General features: G+C 35.9%; 1 protein-coding gene and 1 long non-coding RNA gene across 2 annotated transcripts; both read right to left on the reverse strand.

The window, feature by feature from the left end:
* Nucleotides 1–3,224: 3,224 nt before the first annotated feature.
* Nucleotides 3,225–5,259, reverse strand: LOC108461796 (60S ribosomal protein L13a-4-like). Its single transcript, XM_017761734.2, has 4 exons — nt 4,834–5,259; nt 3,963–4,079; nt 3,766–3,853; nt 3,225–3,650 (listed from the first exon to the last, which is right to left on the reverse strand). Exons 1-4 carry the CDS (start codon nt 5,172–5,174, stop codon nt 3,507–3,509), a joined length of 690 nt encoding a protein of 229 aa, XP_017617223.2. The 5' UTR covers nt 5,175–5,259; the 3' UTR covers nt 3,225–3,506.
* Nucleotides 5,260–14,143: 8,884 nt separating this feature from the next.
* On the reverse strand, nt 14,144–22,142 carry LOC128290329 (uncharacterized). Its single transcript, XR_008280075.1, has 2 exons — nt 22,014–22,142; nt 14,144–14,351 (listed from the first exon to the last, which is right to left on the reverse strand). It is a non-coding gene; the product is annotated as an uncharacterized LOC128290329 (long non-coding RNA).
* Between the last annotated feature and the right edge of the window lie 613 nt (nt 22,143–22,755).

Below are 22,755 nucleotides of genomic sequence, written 5' to 3' on the forward strand. Positions count from 1 at the left end.
GGGTGGACATTTGTATCGATGGAAAAACAATAATGAAGAAGAAAATGATGTTAAAACTCGCTATCATCAAGTGTTTATATAGATATCATATAAATAAAAAAATTTAAATTATTCAAAAAATAAAACTATGTGGACTATTTTTAAGGTCATTTTACCCAAAAAGCCCGTTTTTAAACATTAATAACAGAATTGGGCTGTTTATTGAGTTATTTACCGGATTAAGCCATTTTTCCTAAAAACGCTCTGACGTCAGTGCGCTTTAGTGTCCACGTCAGCAAAACGCTCCTCCAGAGAAGCGTTTTGCCTATGTAAGGGTCAAAAATTTGACCGCTTGCTTCCAATGGTCCAAAAAAAAACTATAAAAAGTCCACCAAATCATTTTCACATAAATCTCTCACAATTTCTATAATTTTCTCAAAATTCCTTTCGCTTCATTTATTTTTCATACAATTCTCTCATAATTCTCAACATTCTTTCAATATTCTTTTCAAAAATCTATCAAATTTCATTGAAATTTTCTCAAAATTCTATCAAAATTCTTCAAAATTCTATCAAATTTCTTTGTTTAAAATTTTTTTGAATTTAATTTTTTTAAATTATAAAAATCTGATCGTGTTAGCAATGGCCGGAGAATTAATCCGTCTCGATAATAAGCACATCTCCGTTGATCAAATGACAATGGTAAGTGATAATTTTAAATTTTCAATACTATTCGATATTTTTTAATTTATGTAAATTTAATTAAATTTGCAATACTATTTGATATTTTATTCATTTATGAAATTATAATTAAAATTTCAATATTGCTTGATTTTTTTTTCATTTATGATGTTTGCATTAATTAATTTATGCAATTTTAATTAATTTTTGTTTTATAATTTTTATAATAGTCTCAGAGATCGGTGTTGCAATGCTACATCTGTAATATGTTTGGTCATCCATCGCCATTGATCGAGAATTACTTGCGGGAAGCGGGATTTTGGCACTTGGCCACAATAGGCCGGGGGTGCAAGTTGGACTCGAAACTAATCAGTGCGTTGATAGAGAGGTGGAGACCCGAGACGCACACTTTTCATCTTCCATGCGGAGAGTATACTATCACTCTAGAATACGTGCATTTGCAATTGGGATTGCCGGTGGATGGGTAGGCAGTCACCAGGTCCGCATCATCTACTAATTAGGGAGCCGTATGCTACGAGCTTTTGGGTGCTATACTGGATAATATTAACGGAGGTCGGATCGAGATAGGCTGGTTATAAGATACATTCCCGGAGCCGGATAATGATTCGACTGAACTCGAAAGAATACAATATACTCGGGCATACATTCTTGAGATGATTGGAGGTTATCTGATGTCGGGCTTGTCACGAAACCTCATACATCTTATATGGCTGTTGAAACTCGTAGGTTTTAGAGCAGCCAGCGAATTGAGTTGGGGGTCTGCTGTGTTGGCAACATTGTACAAGGAAATGTACGAAGCGACGCGATCGAACAAAGCCAAAATAGGAGGTTGCCTATCACTACTGCAATCATGGGCACGGTTTCGCTTTCCATTTTTACGTCCTCGAGTGAACCGCCCATATACATTTTCACTCTTAACGAGGTAAATTTTATATTAGATTTTACAATTATTATGTAAATTTAGAATATAATTGTTTGCTAAAAATTTATTTAATTAGGTAAAACCATTCCGCGAGTTATGTTGGAATACCTACCTCTCTCGAAGATATATGGCTTCTATTAGACCAATGATCGGAAGCACAAATAAGTATTAAATAAAATATATATACTCATAACAAAATAGTAGTTTCAGTATTTAGTATTTAAGATTATATTTTTCTAATACCCTAAACACAAATTTATTTAAAAAACTAAACCCTAATTTAATCAATTAACCCTAATACCCTAAACTTTAATTTAGTATTTAGTATTTAAAATTAATAGTTAATTTAATGAATTAACCTAAAATCCTAAACCCTAATTCAATTAATTTTTTCTCGAAACCCTAAACTTAACATAGCGCCAATATGTATATATGCTACAATCATGTTATCTTTGAGAATTTCTTTTTCGTGTATATATATTGGAAATTAATAATTAAAAAAAATCAGAAATGAGCTTGTTACAAGATAAAAGAAACTTAGCTGGTGGATCAAGAATAAAATGATTTAAGCCATTGATAAGGGAAAAAAACCTAAACACTGAAGTAATCGAATTACCAAGTTGTTGTTTACACGTTAAGAGTTATTTAAGGGTGTTTTACTAAAATATTATAAGAAATAAAATATTAAAATAGTATGTTTAAACGATTATGTATCAATTAACCCTAAATTTAATCAATTAACCCTAATACCCTAAACTCTAATTTAGTATTTAGTATTTAAAATTAATAGTTAATTTAAACCCCAATTCAATTAATTTTTTTCCTAAAACCTTTAAATTTTAAACCCTAAAAAACCCTAACCTTAAATCCTAAAAACCCTAACCCTAAATCAATTAAACCCTAAAAAACCCTAACCCTAAAAAACACAGGCAAAACACCTCATTGAGAAGCGTTTTTGTCCACGTCAGCAAAGCACGCCCTCAAAGAAGCGTTTTATGCTGACGTGGACAAAACGCTCAATCAAGGAAGTGTTTTGCTAACACGTCCTCTGAAAATGCACTAACGTAAACGCGTTTTCGTGAAAAATAACCTAATCTAGTAAATAACCCAAAAAAAGCCCATTTTCGTAATTAAATTTAGAAAAAGGCCTTTTTAGGTAAAATGGCCTAATTTTAACAAATGAAAAACATAAAAAAAAAAAAAAAAACTATGTTAAGAGAAATGGAGAAGAGAGGAAAGCATATGCAGAAGAGAATGAAAATAAAAATAAAAACAAAGAAAGTTATAAAAACATAAAAAAAATTAATTACTCAAAATGTAAAAATATAGATATCAATTGTATAATTTAACTTAAAATTTCATTTGAAATAATGATTTAACATGTTACATTATCTTACTGTTACACCACTAATAACAGTTAACAGCTCAAGATAATATAAATGACTTAAACAATAAAATTTCAAACAAATAATTAAATGTAATCTAAGACTATTTTAATAGTTTACCCAATTAATTAAGGTTAGTAGCAGAAAAGAATATGCCTTTCTTTTTGATTAGCGTTTGCAGGGAAGAAATAAACCGCAACTTATATCCGAAATCGAAAACGTACGTCGAATATATGTTTCTAAACACTTAATTTTTAGTCATATATTTAGATAACCATATAATCCAGAACAAGTGTAACACTGACAACTCAAGCAACCAAAACTTATGTCTGAAAATACTGTTCTAATCAGATACCAAAATCTGAGTGGTGTTTTTGCAGTAAAAGGACATGTTTTTCAAAGGGGGAAAAAAAAAGTCTCCTCCAAATGCATGTAAGCATTAACATCTACTTCAAAAGATTAGAACAACAAAATTACGAGCTACTCAGAAAGATGCATTAAACTTAAACCCAGATGAATCAATACTTGATCGGAGAAATAACTTCCAACTGCGTGCCAAGCTTCTCCTCGGCCACCTTCTCGGCTTTAACCCTGAGCTTAGTGAGTTGCTTCCTTCTCTCGTATGCCACTTGAGCTCTTTCCTTCCTCTTCCTTTCAAGCTCCTGGAGGGAACAAGAATAAAAGCATAAAGTTCAATAATGTTATAAACTATAAATATTGGAAATGTGACAAACAATTCCATATTTAAAATATCCGAGTAGGATAATGGGTTTTCACCTTGATAGTGTCATAGTGGTTCCATCCGACCTCTGACGAGAGCTTGCCCAACAAACAATACTTGTGTCCTTTCTGAAGCCTCAAAACCCTAATTTGAAACCCAATGAAACAATTAAAAACATCCAATGTAACTAATCATTGAAGCAGGGGAATCGAATTCTACATTCCGGGAAAGAAAACAGCCCTGCAAAACTCACTTGAGAGCATCGGGAATAACCATCCTCTTTATCTTATCATACGGAGCTGGTATCCCTTCGTAAGCCTTCAAACGAGCAAGTGATGCTGCTCCGCGCTTAGTCTTATGAGGAATCATTCTGCAACACAAAGCATAATTCAGCAATAAACAATCATAACAAATTTGATTTCCATTGCAGTCCAGTTGATTCAGTTTTGAAATTAATCAATTATGAAAATCGATATTCTATTAATTCAGTTACATATTGGTATAATTTAATAAACCAAACTAATTGAAATTCGAAATAAAATTTATACAACTTAAAATAAACAAACTAAAACTCCACTACAGACTATTTCCCAATAAAAACGCCTCAAAAGAGGCTAAAATCATCCGAATTAGACCAAAAACATTGGATAATACACGATTACATAATTATTACACAAATACAAAACGAATAAAGTAACAAACACATAATTACATGAATAGATATATCAAAATTATATAAAATATTTTAATCGATCCAATTACTTACAATAAAACTTCCCAATTACATTACACAAATAATACGGGCACAACAATAATCAAGTAAAAATCTTCTATATATTTTGATTTTTTTATTTTTATAAGAAGAGGGTAAGCTTGTTAAACTACAGGCTTATTGACATATAGTTAATATTATCAATATAAAATAATTTAAACACGGCCAAAATGCAGTAAAATACACAAATTGTGAGGTATAAACTAAATATTCATAATAAAACTTTCCCCTAATTACAATGCATCAAAAACCCCCCAAATTTGACTTCCTTTCCTTTCACAACAAAATAAAATTTTTAAAATCCCATAAAAAAAAGCTTTTATAAAAAAAAAAAGAGAAAAAAGAAACATACCCACGAATGGTACGCCATAGGATCTTAGCAGGAGCACGAAAATGGATAGGACCATGAGAAGGTTTAGTGTTCATCCGCTTCCTCAAGAACCTCATGTACTTCATTTTCTGCCTCACCAATCCACCCGACATGCAAATTTCTTCGCATCTTACAACCACAACTTTTTGCCCATTCAACAATTCCTTAGCCAATATCGACGCTAACCTTCCCAACATGTGATGCCTTGCATCTACCACCACCCTTTTGGCGCAGATCCCTGACCCCGAAACCATCTTTTCCTGCAGCTGCTGTTGCTGTTTTTTTTTTTTTTTTCTTCTTTCTAGGGAAATGAAGGGGAGCATTAGGGTTTTGTCAGTTACATTTATAAATGGGTTTTTCGTTCTGATTGTTATTGTTGTTGTTGATTTTGGGCTTTTTGGGTCAATATTGATTTCTTGGTTTTAGACTTTTAGTGGTAGGCTGTTTATGTATCGGGGCAAATTTATATTTCGGAAAATTAAAAGGTTAAATATACCAATAGTCCTTAAATTTTGTTTAAAATTACGTTTCACTTGTTTGATAACTTTTATTAAGAGGATAATGGCACATTAATTGAATTGTTAATAATTAATTTGACCTTTGAATTATAGTTAAAATGTTATTTTGATACTTTTAACATTTTTAATAATAATTCTAAAAATTTTAAAAATATAAAAATTATTATAAATATTTTTAAAATAATAAAATTTATTAAAGATTTATAAAGATTTTATTTCAGTTAATTGTTAAAGTAACTCCTATATATAAAGAGGGTAAATATACTATTTCCTCCTGGAGTTGCAAACATGATTTTTTTTTAAAGAAAAATGTTAAAAGTATAAAAAATTATAGTTTAGATATAGTTTAGGCCAAATTAGTTATTAACCTTCTAAATTAATCTGCCACATCATTCTTTTATGGAGTTAACGGATGAGTGACCAAAATGTAATAACTCAATAATGTTAGTTGCTATTACGTAGTTTTTGAAAATTGAGTGATTGAAATGTAATTTTAAACAAAATTTAGGGATTGTTGGTATTATCTTTCTTTTTTTTTTTTTTCTTTTAGAAACTTTACCTATTTTCAAAAGGCTTAGTGTGTAGATTGGTCTCAACTTGGCAACTTTGCTCAAGTTGGCTCTTAGACTCTTTTTTTATCACATTAATCTCTATAATTGGTGTCTGTTATATAAATTGGTCTCTATGATTAGCACAGTTAACTTTTGAATAATTGAATGGCATTGCCAAATTAGGATGACACGAGGCCAATGAAACAACACATGCTTTCTTCTTTAATTATTCTAAACTTTGTAAAAATAAAAATATATAAATCAAAAATAATTTTAGAAAAAAAGAAATATATAAAACTTATAAAAAAATTAATATATATAATTCAAAAATGAAAATAAAATGATTAAATTTTCAAAAGATTACAAAAATAATAAAATTTAGAAAATTATAAAAACTTAAAAATATAAAAGATCAAAAAATATTTTAGAAATTAAAGAAGAAACAAAAATGAAGAAACAAAAATTGACCGGTCAACACCGATCAAAGTCCGTGCAACACCTCATCTCACAACAACAAGCTGAGGCATTGCACAAAAAGTAGACTTGTACTCAGTTGAACTCTTATGTTTCTTTTGACGTATTTTAACCAAGCTAGGGCTGTAACACCTCTTACCCGTATCCGACGCCGGGACAGGGTTCGAGGCATTACCAGACTTAACATTCACAAACATGCAAAATCGAGTCACAAAATTTCGTCCAAAATTAAAACTTTTCAAACACATGCATATCGTCCCTTATAAAGGCCTTCGAAGCCTAAAACATACATCAGGCTGGTTCGGGACTAAATCGAGAACTTTAGAAAGTTTTGAGGAGACTTAGAAAAATTTTCCTGAAACAGGTTCACACGCCCATGTGGACACAGGGACACGTCCGTGTGTCTCCATCATGCCTACAACAATTCTATATTCATTGACCTTGTCATTTGATGACCACTTTTACCAAACTTTCATAACCATCATTTTATCAAGTAGCTTCAATCAAGATCAAGTATTCATGTTCAAACATTATCAACTTATTTCCATATTATACATTTACCACGTGGCTATGACTATTTCGATCGGTCAAGAAGCACCCATCATGCATATATGTCATAATACCAACCATACATATCCCACAAGTATAAACACATCATCGCATCACAAGCATTAGAACTTATCATGGATAATTAAGCTTACAAGCCACAATCATTATAAGCCACATCTCATGGCTATATACAATGAATCAATATAAGCCAATACATATGGCTAATCATAACATCATCTATCATAAAACTAAGTTCCTATACATGCCACTCACTTGAAGGCATTAAGATTCATCAATACTCCAAAGGAGGTAGCTTGATAGTGTGAGGTTGCCTCCGACGATCTCCAACCCCGAGCTAACCTGTCAACACTAAAGAAATGGAAAGGAAGGAGTAAGCTTAAAGCTTAGTAAGTCCATATGAAAATAATAAGCAAATTATCAACATGATTCCATGGAAATATAATCATAATTACACTTTTACTTATTTTCTGGTCATGTTATTTTCTCAAGTCATATCTACTAAATTATTTATATCTGGAGCTACAGAACTCCAAATTAAGATCCGTAAATTTTCCCTGAAACTAGACTCATATATATGTTTACCATAAAATTTCCAGAATTTTTGGTCTAGCCAATAAGTACAGTTTATTCTTTAAAGTTACCCCTATTCTGCTGCTTGACAGCTTCGACCTTTCTTTACTAAAAATCGATTATCTCATAGTACGGGTTTCAATTAATAATATTTTTACAATTTTTAGTGATTTTCCAAATTTGAGACAAGGGAGCCCGAAATCACTCTGACTTTGTCTCACAAAAGTTCAAATATCTCATAATATGAAACTCTTTTGCTTACACCGTTTCTTCTATGTAAAACTAGATTCAATAAGATTTAATCTCATATCTTACTCCGTCTCTAATTCAATTTCCTCAATTTTTTGTGGTTTTCAAAGTCACACAACTGCTAATGTCCAACATTGTCTTAGTGCAATATAATGGTAACTATCATAAGTTCATTTTCAACTAATCATGAACTTACCATTTCATGGATTTCATGTTCAATTTCACAAAGACATAATAGCATAACCATAAAGATTATTCATCATTCAAACCCTTTTGGCTTACTTATCATATACACATATATACTTGCTCATCTAAATCGATCTTTACCAAGGCATTATTCATAAGTTTAGCATACGTACCTGTACTCATCGTAATGTATCATATAACCATACCACTTTAACATGCCCTCCTCAGGACTTTCATCACATTCATTACATTACCCATTGAACACTAGGAATACTATTGGATACGCGGAAACTTGCACCTAAGTGCCATATATACATACGTAGCCAAAGCTACCCCATAACATGTATACATCCATAATGAACTCGGACTTCTCAACGAGCTCGAATGTTAAATGGATGCGATGAACTTGGACCTCTCAACGAGCTCGGATGCCACAGAGATCACGAACTTGGACCACTCAATAAGTTCGAATTCTCACATATATCACGAACTCGGACCGCTCAATGAGCTCGAATTTCTAAATTCCTAGTAACATGTCACTTGTATCCTAAACTATTCCTAAGGTTCAAAAGGGATTTTCCTCACTTGCATATAGCATCCTTATCGTACTTGCTTGTCATGTCGTGAACAACGACCATAATATCATTCATACTTATAGATTCACCATTCTCATATTCATGAAATAAACATGGCATTGCACATAATTACATTTAGGCATTTGTCAAATATACAATCATCATATCAACTATATAAATATTCACCACATAATGTTAACACATCAATTAAGTTCAAGCACAAATAATGATATTATTGCATTATTATTGACATACGAACTTACTTGGAATGCAAGCACGGCTATTTATTCCGATTTAGTCCATAATCTCATTCATTCCCAATCTATGCCCGAACCTCATTTTCTTTGATCTATAATATCACATTTAGCTTAATAATTAGTCACATTATTCATATGGGTCCAAAAATCATGTTTTTACAAATTTGCATTTTGACCCCTAAATTTCACATATTTGCACTTTTTCCCCAAGGCTCGTAAAATGATTTTTATCCAATTTCCTTGCATTTTAAGCCTAGCCGAATCATTTTCATAACTATAGCACCCCTTAATTTCCACTAAATCACACTTTTATGACAAATTTTGTAACTTTTGCAAAGCGGTCCTTTTTGACAATTTCACCGAAAATCACTTAGTAAATGTAACACCCTGAACCCGAGACCATCGCCGGTGTCGGACACGAGGGGTTAACAAGCCAAGTTCACATGTTTTGCCCACCAATTTGACATTTCCAGTCAGGCTGGAAAACTGCGTCACCGTCGCCTTAAAAATCATATCTCGAGTTTCAAAACTCGGAAACTGGTTTCGTAAATTTTCCCTGAATATAGACTCATATATCCATCCATGGATTTATTTCTAGAATTTTTGGTCGGGCCAATTGGTACAGTTTATTAGTTAAAGTCACCCATGTTACAGGGATCGACTGCTCTGACCTTCGCGCGTTATAACTTGAATATCTCTCTGTACAGGGCTTTAATACTGGTGCCGTTTGATTCTAATGAAACTAGACTCAAAATGGAATCTGTACATATAAGGCATGACTCCTAATTCTTTCTGGATAATTTATAGTAAATTTTTAAAGTTGCGACAGGGGACCCAGAAACCGTTCTGGCCCTGTCTCACAATAGCTTTGATATCTCTTAACATGTAACTCCTATGACCATTTCGTTTCTTCCATATGAAAATAGACTCATCAAGGTTCATTTACATAGCTTATTCACTATTTAATACCATTCCTACAAATTTTGGTGATTTTTCACATTCACGTCACTGCAGCTGGCAGCATCTGTTTTAAGGTAGGTCTTACCTATTTTGTAGTCTCCATGAACCAACTAGTCTTGCCATACATAGGTTCATATATGATCATTTTAACCATACCAATGGCTGATCATGTGACCAACACTCCCATTTCCAATCCATAATCACATCATGACACCATATATATACATACAAACCACAAATAGTCTAAGTTCATGCTTCCTTTTACGAGCCATTTTCGCATGGCCGTATACATATACATCACCACATTTTTAAACCAACAAGGGTAGTCCTATACATGCCATTTCAAAGTTCAAACAAAATTTATACCAAAATAGAGGCGTTGATAGTGTGGATGACTTGACTTTATTGATCCCGAATCCGATTGCTATCGGCGAAATCTATAAAACAGAGAGCCAAAGCAACGGGTAAGCATTTTATGCTTAGTAAGTCTCAAGGAATATAATCAACTCTAATTACAGCAATACATTCACATAGCCAAATGCATCATTTCATTAATACACATTCTTACTTCACACTTCATCATTATATACTTTCACAAAGTATCAATCAATTCAATAACTGAAATTCATTAGTCGATTGAGCGAATGTTGCTTAAACATGTCGACTTTCCAATGCACATATAAACGTACCTTATTCTTTGGGCTTCTCGAGTGTACTAATTGAATTTATTACAGCAACCAACACTCACCTCCAGCCCAAGATTCTTGAATATAACCGGCTACAACCACGTGCACAAATGCCTTGGTCTTAGCCGGATAGAATGTCTCGCACGAATGCCTTGGTCTTAGCCGGATGTAGCCACTAGCACAATTGCCTTCGGTCTTAACCCGGATATAATTTCCAGCATAATTGTCTTCGGGCTTAGCCGGATATCATTCAATTTCTCATGCACACATACATCAATAATCATTGGACATACATATTTCATTCTCGTTATTAAGGCTCAAACACAATTATAATCACTAGCATAATCGCCCGGGACTTAGCCCGGGTATTATTCAATACTCATACACACATAAATCAATAATCAATACATCCATATTTCATTCCACATAATTCAAGTAAGGTCACTTCTTGAGGACTTACCTCGGATGTTGTCGAACGGCTTTTACGGCTATTCGATCACTTTTTCCTTCCCCTTGTCCAATTGTGGCCCTCTTAGCTCTTGAGCTAATTCAAACAAATTCAATTTATTAAAACCTCATTGTGCTAGCTTATGGCCGAATATGACAAGGAGTTTAAATGGTCATATGGCCACTCTTTAGCTTGAATACACAATGGTCATGCACATTTTATACTACATCAAGCAATTCAATACAATATACTCGAGCATCAAGGAAAAGCTAAGGCCTTCAATAGGCTACCCAAGGCCGAATATTCATGTACATGTTGAGGCCAATTATGCACTTAATACCTCACAAAAACAGCATGCATTTTACTAGTTAATGCTTTGCATATTGTAGCTCAAAACTTATAATATAGCATCAAGCACTCATATGTGTGCTAGGCCGAATGTGCTTGCAATTTCACAATCATTCTTCAACATCTTCTTCTTTAAACAACCATATTCATCACTTAGTTCATAACCAAAACATCATGTGCAAACATATATATACATATATGAGCATGGCCGAATGTCAAGGTGTCCATAGCCATCCAAAACACAAATTTTAACTAACATGCAAGAAGCATGAACCATGCTCATGAATGCATCATGGCCGAATATGACAATCATGCCCCTTTTCAACTTCAATCATGATTAAACAAAAAGAAAACTCAAAATCTTACTCAAAAGTAGACAATCCATCATTGCATGCATCATCATCAAGCTTCACACTTAGCATGCAATGGCTTTATCACCATAACAACTTTGGCCAAATACCATTTCCATGGCATAACAAAGATTTGAGCCATGGCTAACATGCACATCAAGTTAGCAACCAAAACATGCATGAAACTCCTAACACAACCTCATACATACCTTAATCTTGATGCAAACTTAGCCAAATCTCCTTCTAGATCTCTTCCAAACCAAGCATGAAGCAAAATCCTCCTTCTTCCTTAGTTTTGGCTCAAAGAAAGGATGAACAAAATTTTTCTTTCTTTCTCTACAACTCACGGCAATGGGGGAATACCACACTCACACACATTTTTTTTCATTCTTTTCTTACCCATACACCTTTGTTTATTATTTCTCCCTAATGCACCAACAAAACATGTTTCATGACATGTTTTGCCCATCCTCTCTTGCCATGGCGGCCACTTCATGTTGGGGGAAATTTGACATGCAAATCCCTTATTTTTGCATGCATGAGCAACTAGTCATCACACATTTCCCCATCATACTTTCAAAGTTCACTACTAGGTCCTTTCTAGTGAAATTCGCATTTATAACACTAAATCGAAACATCAAAAATGTCACACACAAATTAACACATATCATAGGCATCAAAATAAATTTTAAATTATTTTTATGCCTCGGTTTTGTGGTCCCGAAACCACATCCCGACTAGGGTCAATTTTGGGCTGTCACAGTAAAAGTCGTTTATTACACACCTAACATTCATTTTCTACCATTGGAAATCAAAACACATGCATGCCATCCATGGGTAAATTTTTAAACACAAACCCTAGCTCAAAATATGAGTAGAAATGAGTAGATCTTGTACGAGGATTTCAAAAACATAAAAATCATTAAAAACGGGGCTAGAACGGACTTACAATCGAGCTTGGAAGCTTGAAAAATCGTAGATATGTCTTCTCCATGCAAGTTTCGACCATGGGGTAGAAGATGGACAAAAATTGGCTTTTAATTTTGTTTTTAATTCATTTTAATTACTAGATTACCAAAATGCCCCTAACTTAAAAATATTCTATTTCACCCATTTCATGTCCAATTTTGTCCAAAAAATTATCCAATGGTCTAATTACCATTTAAGGGCCTCCAAATTAAAATTTCATAACAATTAGACACCTCTAACATGTAGAACTCAACTTTTCACTTTTTACAATTTAGTCCTTTTGACCAAATTGAGTGCCCAAACGTCAAAATTTTCAAACGAAATTTTCACGAAATCATCCCGTGAAATTGTAGACCATAAAAATATAATAAAAACAAATTTTACTGTGTCGGGTTTGTGGTCCTAAAATCACTGTTTCGACTAAGCCCTAATTCGGGATGATACAAGGGCTTTAACCCAAAATTTTCAAATATTAAAACAACCAAAATAGGTATAAGATATATAATATAAACATTTTTAATAATGAAATTTCGGCAGAAGCCTTAAATTTAATCTAACAGACTTTCATAAATACCAGGTGAGTTAGTTTCTTTCATAAAATCCCAAAAGCAACACTAGCGATAGACCTCGTTTAAATCAGTTTGGTGAAACATTTAGAAAATACCTCATATACCAACTTCATCAAAGCTTATCCAATCCCTCAAGGGTAACATGCTTTTAAAACAGAGGTTTATAAAGAAGCGTTTTAGTACAAATCTTGATTACAAAACAACAATACACGCCACTCCTCAAAATATATGCAAGTTACAAAACAAACACCAGCGAAGCTCACAGTAGAGTTAGCTCCTTCTGACTGAGTCCCTTCTACAAGCTTTACGACGAAGTACCACCTGGAAAAAGGGAAAGAAATGGAGTAAGTTCAGAAGAACTTAGTGAGCTCTAGAATTAAAAGAGTTCGACCCCTCCCAGACAAATTACAAGAGTAGGGATAATACAACATAAATATAAACATACACACAATTTACTAAGTTGACACTCTATACGCAGGTACATATGGGTGTACTCTTCAACATAGATTTGTGGCGAATACTTATCCTTGGAGGATAGTATCCCCAGACAAACTCTAATACTGGGCGAATACATTTTTTCTCTACTTTCACAAAAAACTTGTAGCACCCCAAACCCGGCCCAAACGTTATGACCAGATCCGACATGCCACATCGAAGCGTTCAAAACATTTTATATTGTTGATCCAGAAAAACTTACTTAGTGTTTTAAAAGATAATTTCATTATAGGTTAAAGTGAATGGAAGCTGTGCACCAGGTAGGAAACCGGAAAAGAGGTGGTGAGTCCATCAGACTGTTTAAGTACTAAGCTCCCTTCGGATCCAATCCTAGACATGCATACTGCCATTGCCACACCTTAACGTCATGGATATTTCTAGGAAACCGATTTGATTAAGTCATTTTTAGGAAAAGTGATTAATTTTGGAAAATACTTTCATTGCGGAAGGTTTGCTTGTTGTCGTGTTATTTTAAAATCAATTGTTGTTTTTGAAAATGCGCCCTAAAGCTATCCAATTTCAACAGTTAAAATAAGTAATGCCTATCTTAGTAATACATATTAAAACCATCAAAAATAATTAAGCGGCCTTATTACATTTAAAAACCCAAAACTTCAAACTTAAATAAAAGGATGTCCAATTCACCAGAAGAAAATCGAACTTTCAGAACGGGTGGCCACTCCGAATTCCCTTACAGCTCCAAGCCCACTATGGTTGGGGATTTCCTGCGTGGATGAAAATAAAAGAGGTGAGTTTGGGGAAACTCAGTGTGTAAGGAAAACCCATTCAAAGCCCAAGTCAGCTCAAGCCTATTGGGCCTAAGCCCATTCAGTAATAAATGGTACAGACCGAGCCCTTTTCAGATTACAATAAACCGGGCCTTAGCCCCTTATTCAGATAACAATGATGGCCCATAGGCCCATTTCAAAATACATGCAACATCAATAACATATGCAAGCCCATTTGGGAGACTACTCAACCCACCAACCACTACACTTCACCCGTGCAGTCCTACACTCCATGTGGGAATAGCTCAACCCACCCATTAACACTCCACATTGCTGCCTTTTTGCTCGATTATCGATAAATTGAGGCAAAGCCTCTAGTACGTGGACAAGCCACTTTCAGTACTTCCTCCGTCAATATCCCAATCCCATGCATCAGATAATAACAACATGGCATGCAGTAAATAACAACAGTCAAACATGCATTGAGGTCAATTTAACCCTAGGGGTATTTCGGTAATTTATCTACTAGGGGTAAAACTATAAATTTTCCACTTTTAGAGGTATTTCAGTAATTTATCTATTTTAGGGTTTTTCATGCATATTCCTACTTTTCACGTACTAACAGAATCACGTATCGAGGGTTCTTACTGAATTGGGCCTTTTGGCCCATCATTCCAATTTTGGCCCATTAAGCCCAAAAATATCGAGGCACGTAAATCATGCACTTTGCGGTCCAAACATTGCGACTTACCAAAAACATTAATCGATTTACCTCACGAGCATTCGTACACTCGCAAATCTACAAAATACCGTTTTCACATTTCGACTTTTCGACTTTTGCCGATCCAGACTAAGAAAGAGGTGTTAGTTACACACTTTTGCGACGATATGTCGACGAGATCCACACACGAACCGCCTACAATTGTATTACTAACACGTTAATCTAACTATTCAAATACAAACTACGTATTAACCCCTTACAATATTCGGCCAACCACACCTACAGATCATAGTAAGCTTATAAGAAATCAATAAGCAACTCATTAACAAATTTTTGTCAATGTTTACCACATAATCATAATTTCACTACAAGCTGTCTTCCTGAGCAAGAGTCACTAAATCATTTATAAATGGAGCTATGAAACTCCAAATCAAGTGCCGTTAATTTTCCCTGAAAATAGACTTATATATCTTATATCCATAAAATTTTCAGAATTTTTGGTATGGCCAATAAATACCAGATTTTTCTTAATGTTTCCCATGTTTCACTGTTTGACTAATCTGACCACTCTTCATTACGAATCAAATTTCTCATTGTAAAAAATTCAAAATATGTTCTCACTTATTCCATTTGAAACTAGACTCATTAAGCTTTAATTACATAATTTATGCAGCTTTTAACTCATCTCCCACAATTTATGGTGATTTTCCAAAGTCACGTTATCGCTGCTGTCCCAAGCGATTTATTACCAAATCACTCTTTCACACCTAACTTGCATGCTTGTTATTTAAACATGTATATCACCAATCAATCATCACATATCTATGATTTTACTTAAGTATAATCTCCATTTCATCATTTTAAAGCACAACATGTTAGCCGATTTTTCCCCTTAGCATCTAAGGCACATGCATGCTCATTTGTTTGGCTCAACTTCACCTATCTTCCATTTTTCATCAAAAGAACATGAAACAACAACCATTTCCTTCATTTTAATTCATGACAAAATGCTCACAACACAACTAAAAACCAAAATATGCTTCAAGAGTTAAGGTAGAATCAAGAAGAACTCATGAACATCAAGATAGAAGTAAACTACCATGAACTTACCTTCAATTTTCTTCCCCAAGTATCCGAACATTCAAGAGCTTTCTCCTCTCCTTTCTCTTCTCTAACTTTCGGCTATGATGAACAAAGATGGACAAAACTTTGTTCTTTTCACCCCTTTTTCTTTTAATAAAATTTCATATTTCATCCATTTAATTCTTTAATACAAAAGACATGAAATGCCCATCATGGAACATTTACCTAAACCATTATCATGGAACATTTACCTAATCCATTATCATGGAACATTTACCTAACCCATTATCAATTTGTACCATGAATTATGGATATCAAGTGCTCATATTGTCTACAACAACATGATGGCTGGCCACTTCATGTAAAATGAGAGGTTTATCATGCAAATCCTCCTATTTTGCACTCTTATTTATATGGCCACTTCAATTTAGCCTATAGCATTTTCAAACATTTTCACATAGGTTCTATTTCATAATTTCACCCCCTTTTTCTTATAGAACAAAAATTAACTAAAATTGCCGGGTTTTATCTTAAGCTTGGGCCTTCTAGAGGCCCACTAACATAATTAAACCTAGCCAACATTCACAGAATTCTCGAAAATTGGGGCGTTACAACTCTACCCCCCTTAAAGAAATTTCGTCCTCGAAATTTACCTGATCCAAACAGATGAAGGTATTGCTGTTGCATCGCCTCTTCTAGCTCCTAAGTGGCTTCCTCTCTGCCATGATTATGCCAAAGCACTTTCACTAACGAGACAGATTTCCTTCTGAGAACCTTAACATCTTGAGCCAATATTTGCACAGGCTCCTCCTCAAAGGTCAAATCAGTCTGAACTTCAATTTCAGAATCGGCACGACATGAGCATGGTCAGAACGATAATGCCTTAACATGGAGACGTGAAAAACATCGTGAATCTGTCTAACTCGAGGCAATTCCAAGCGATAAGCCATGGGCGTATTTCGCTTCAAAACCCGATAAGGCCCAATGAAGCTGCGGACTTAACTTGCCCTTCTTCACGAACCTTAATATCTTCTTCCAAGGAGAAACCTTTAAGAAGACCATATCACCCTCGAGTACTCAATCTCCTTACGCTTCAAATCAGCATACGACTTTTGCCTATCGATGCTTCTTTAACCGGTCCCTACTTATTTCGACCTTATCCTCGTGATCGCCTACCAACTCTGGTCCAAGAACTTGTCGCTCTCCTATTTCGGTCCAACAACTAGGTGTACGACACCTTCGTCTATACAGTGCTTCATACGGTGCCATTCGAATACTCGCCTGGTAACTGTTATTGTATGCAAATTCTGCCAACGGCAAGTAATCCTCCCAACTACCTCGAAAGTCAATCACGCATCCCCTCAACATGTCCTCCAAAATCTGAATAACCCTCTCTGACTGACCATTAGTTTGGGGATGGAAAGCCGTACTAAAGTTCAATCGTGTCCCCAATGCCTCATGCAACTTTTTCCAAAACCGAGATGTAAACCTAGGGTCTCGGTCGAAAATAATTGACACTGGCACTCCATGTAGTCGCACAATCTCTGCCACATATAACTTGGCTAACTTTTGAAGTGAAAAGTCAATACGAACGGGTATGAAATGGGCCGATTTGGTCAACCTATCCACAATCACCCACACCGAGTCTTTCTTCGATGGTGTCAAGGGCAGCCCACTCACAAAGTCTATGGTTAGCCTCTCCCACTTCCAAAGTGGTATCTTCACTTGGTCGTAATGATCCGAAGGTAATTGATGCTCAGTTTTCACTTGCTGGCATGTCAGACATTTCCCTACAAACTCTATTACTTCTCGTTTAAGTCCAGGCCACCAGTACAATTCTCGCAAGTCGTGATACAACTTGTTCCCTCCAAGATGTATGGCACAAAGTCCTCTATGAGCTTCCTTCAATATTGTCTGCCTTAAATCAGAGTCCCTCGAAACACAAATTCTTCCTCAGAAACACAGAACTCCATCACCATTTAAACCGAACTCAGAAGTTTCCCCTTCCTTAACTTGTTGAAAACGAGCAACCAAAGACTCATCGTTCAACTGATTTTCCTTAATCTGATCCACCCAGGTTGGCCTCACTTGCAACTTAGCCAACAGGCTTCTATCATCATACAGACTTAGACGAGCAAACATTGCTCTCAGATCAGATACAGTTCTACGACTTAGAGCATCGGCTACCACATTAGCCTTGCCTGGTGATACTCGATCGAATAGTCATAATCCTTAAGCAACTCAATCCATCTCCTTTGCCTAAGGTTCAGCTCCTTTTGGGTCAACAAATACCCCTTGTGGTCTGTGTATATAATACACCTCTCCTCGTACAAGTAATGTCTCCAAATCTTAAGTGCAAATATCACTGCCGCCAACTCCAAATCATGAGTAAGATAGTTCCCTTCGTGAGGTTTAAGTTGTCGTGATGCATATGCAACCACCTTACCCTCCTGCATTAACACGCAGCCCAAACCTACGTGTGATGCATCACTGTACACACTAAAATCCTTTCCAGACTCTGGCTGAATTAACATAGGTGCTTCAGTCAGAACTTTCTTCAACTTCTCAAAAGCTCCTTGCTGCTTCTCAGTCCATACAAACGGTTCTCCTTTCCTTATGAGTTTTGTCAGGGGTGCTGCCATAACAGAAAAACCTTCCACAAACCTTCTGTAGTATCCTGCCAGTCCTAGGAAACTCTGTATCTCTGACACTGACCTAGGCGGCTTCCACTCCAAAATCGCTTCAATTTTCCGATGGTCCACCTTAATCCCTTCGGCAGAGACCACATGTCCTAAGAAGGTTACCTCCCTCAACCAAAATTCACACTTGCTGAACTTCGCAAATAGTTTATTCTCCCTTAACACTTGCAGCACTATACGGAGATGCTCATCATGTTTCGCTTCAATTTCAGAATATACCAGGATATCGTCAATAAAGACGACTACGAACTGATATAAAAATGGTTGGAACACACGATTCATCAGATCCATAAATGCTGCAGGAGTATTCGTCAGTTCAAATGGCATAACCAGAAACTCGTAATGACCATACCGAGTCCTGAATGCCGTCTTTTAGATATCTGCCTCATTGACCTTTAACTGATGATATCCAGATCGAAGGTCGATCTTGGAAAATACAGAAGCTCCTCTAAGCTGGTCCAACAGATCGTCAATCCTTGGCAGTGGATACTTATTCTTAATCGTCAGTTTGTTCAACTGGCGATAATCAATGCACATCCACATCATACCATCCTTCTTTTTCACGAATAACACTGGTGCTCCCCATGGAGACACGCTTGGCCTAATGAAGCCCCTATCCAACAACTCTTGAATTTGAGCCTTTAACTCCACTAACTCCTTCGGTGCCATCCTATACGGTGCGATGGACACGATCGCCGTTCCAGGCAACAAATCTATTCCAAACTCAACTTCTCGGTTCGGAGGCAATCCTGGAAGCTCCTCCGGAAAAACATCTTGGAACTTCTCTACGGTCCTAACCTTATCCACTGTCAATCCCTCCTCTTCTGACCGACTTACAAATGCCAAATAGGCCTCACAACCTTTCCGAATCCACTTTTCGGCTCTTAAAGCCGATACCACATTAGACAAATAATCCCTTCGCTCACCTATCACCATAACCTCCTCATCCTTTATGGTCCTTAACACCATTCGTTTAGCAGCACAATCCAGGGTCGCCTTATGCTTAACAAGCCAGTCCATTCCCAAAATGAGATCAAACTCTCCGAACGGTAACTCCATTAGATCTCCAGGGAAAATCCTACATTGAGTTTCTAAGGGTACATCCCTATACAGTTTGTCTACCCTAACCGAGTGACCCAAAGGACTTAGTACAGATACCCCACTCACAATCTCCTCAGAGCAGTCCAAGTTGTCCATAATCCGTTCTGTGGCCTCCAACCAATATTCCGCCACATTCGGGGCTATACCAGACACGCCTCTAAAGATCTCCGCTCCGTTAGCTCGAAGTCTTTCAGAAATAGATCCCCAAACTCCATTGCCCGAACTTGTCCCGGTAACCCTTTCCAGAACACGAAGCATTGCTTGTGACAGGGCATCATCCTCCGCACCGCGGTCATGAGACTCTACCTCTGTTGCCGGTGGTACCGGTGCATCCACCGCCGGCATATGTCTCGAAGACGAAGATCTCGCTCGAGCACTTCCTCGGCTCCGTCCACGGCCTCTTGTACTCATATCGTTTTATCTTGATTACAAATTTTTATGCATCAATTAATATTCCAATGTTTATTCTGAGATGTTTTATGAATCGATAAGAGTTCGAGTTTGTTTTCGAGAATCGAAGTCTAGCTATAGTTTCGATCTCTTATCGATTTTCCTATGGTTTCGAGATCGTCCTATCTAGAGTATCCTAATAGGGTTTGATGCAGACAGATAATTTAGGAAAATATTCAAAAAATTCGAGTAATACTTACGAGGCTTGGTAGGAGATTCGGAATGCCACCTTCTAAAGATCTAAATTTTGAAAATCGCATTTTTCACAAAAAAAATTTTGTTTTTGAAAATCTTTGTTTTTTTGTAAACCCATTCCACAGCCGAGTTGTTGTAACCTAGGCTCTGATACCACTAAATGTAGCACCCCAAACCCGGCCCAGACGTTATGACCGGATCCGATATGCCATATCGAAGCGTTCAAAACATTTTATATTGTTGATCCAGAAAAACTTACTTAGTGTTTTAAAGATAATTTCATTATAGGTTAAAGTGAATGGAAGTGCACCGGTAGGAAACCGAAAAGAGGTGGTGAGTCCATCGATCGCTAAGTACCAAGCTCCTTCGGATCCAATCCTAGACATGCATATCGCCATTGCCACACCTTAACGTCATGGATATTTCTAGGAAACCGATTTGATTAAGTCATTTTTAGGAAAAGTGATTAATTGTGGAAAATACTTTCATTGCGGAAGGTTTGCTTGTTGTCGTGTTATTTTGAAATCAATTGTTGTTTTTGAAAACGCGCCCTAAAGCTATCCAATTTCAACAGTTAAAATAAGTAATACCTATCTTAGTAATACATATTAAAACTATCAAAAATAATTAAGCGGCCTTATTACATTTAAAACCCAAAACTTTAAACGTAAATAAAAGGATGTCCGATTCACGGAAGAAAATCAAACTTTCGAGCGGGTGGCCACTCTGAATTCCCTCACGACTCCAAGCCCACTATGGTTGGGGATTTCTGCGTGGATGAAAATAAAAGAGGTGAGTTTGGGAAACTCGGTGTGTAAGGAAAACCCATTCAAAGCCCAAGTCACTCAAGCCTATTGGGCCTAAGCCCATTCAGTAATAGTGGTACAGGACCAGAGCCCTTTTCAGATTACAATAAAGCGGGCCTTAGCCCCTTATTTAGATAACGATATGGCCTATAGGCCCATTTCAAAATACATGCAACATCAATAACATATGCAAGCCCATTTGGGAGACTACTCAACCCACCAACCACTACACTTCACCCGTACCACCCTACACTCCATGTGGGAATAGCTCAACCCACCCACCCAATACTCCACAGATTGACCTTCTTTGCTCGATTATCGATAAATTGAGGCAAAGCCTCCGATCGTGGACAAGCCACTTTCAGTACTTCTCCGTCAATATCCCAATCCGTGCATCGATAATAACAACATGGCATGCAATAAATAACAAAATCAAACATGCATTAGGTCAATTTAACCTAGGGGTATTTGGTAATTTATCTACTAGGGTAAAGCGTAAATTTTTCACTTTTAGAGGTATTTCAGTAATTTATCTATTTTAGGGTTTTTCATGCATATTCCTACTTTTCAAGTACTAACAGAATCACGTACCGAGGGTTCTTACCGAATTGGGCCCGTTGGCCCATCATTCCAATTTTGGCCCATTAAGCCCAAAAATATCGAGGGCACAGAAATCATGCACTTTGCAGTCCAAACATTGCAGCTTACCAAAAACATTAATTGATTTACCTCATGAGCATTCGTACACTCGCAAATCTACAAAATACTAGTTTTCGGCATTTCGGCTTTTCGACTTTTGCCGATCCAGACTAAGATAGAGGGTGTTAGTTACACACCTGTTTGCGACGATATACTGACGAGATCCACACACAAACCGCCTACAATTGGATTACTAACACGTTAATCTAACTATTTAAATACAAACTACGTATTAACCCTTTACAATATTCGACCAACCGCATCTACAGATCATAGTAAGCTTATAAGAAATCAATAAGCAACTCATTAACAAATTTTTGTCAATGTTTACCACATAATCATAATTTCACTGCAAGTTGTCTTCCTGAGCAAGAGTCACTAAATCATTTATAAATGGAGCTACGAAACTCCAAATCAAGTACCGTTAATTTTCCTTGAAAATAGACTCATATATCTTATATCCATAAAATTTTCAGAATTTTTGGTATAGCCAATAAATACCAGATTTTTCTTAAAGTTTCCCATGTTTCACTGTTTGACTAATCTGACCACTCTTCATTACGAATCAAATTTCTCATTGTACAAAATTAAAAATATGTTCTCGCTTATTCCATTTGAAACTAGACTCATTAAGCTTTAATTACATA

Source organism: Gossypium arboreum, chromosome 3 (assembly GCF_025698485.1).
Source record: "Gossypium arboreum isolate Shixiya-1 chromosome 3, ASM2569848v2, whole genome shotgun sequence".
Classification (NCBI taxonomy): Eukaryota; Viridiplantae; Streptophyta; class Magnoliopsida; order Malvales; family Malvaceae; genus Gossypium; species Gossypium arboreum.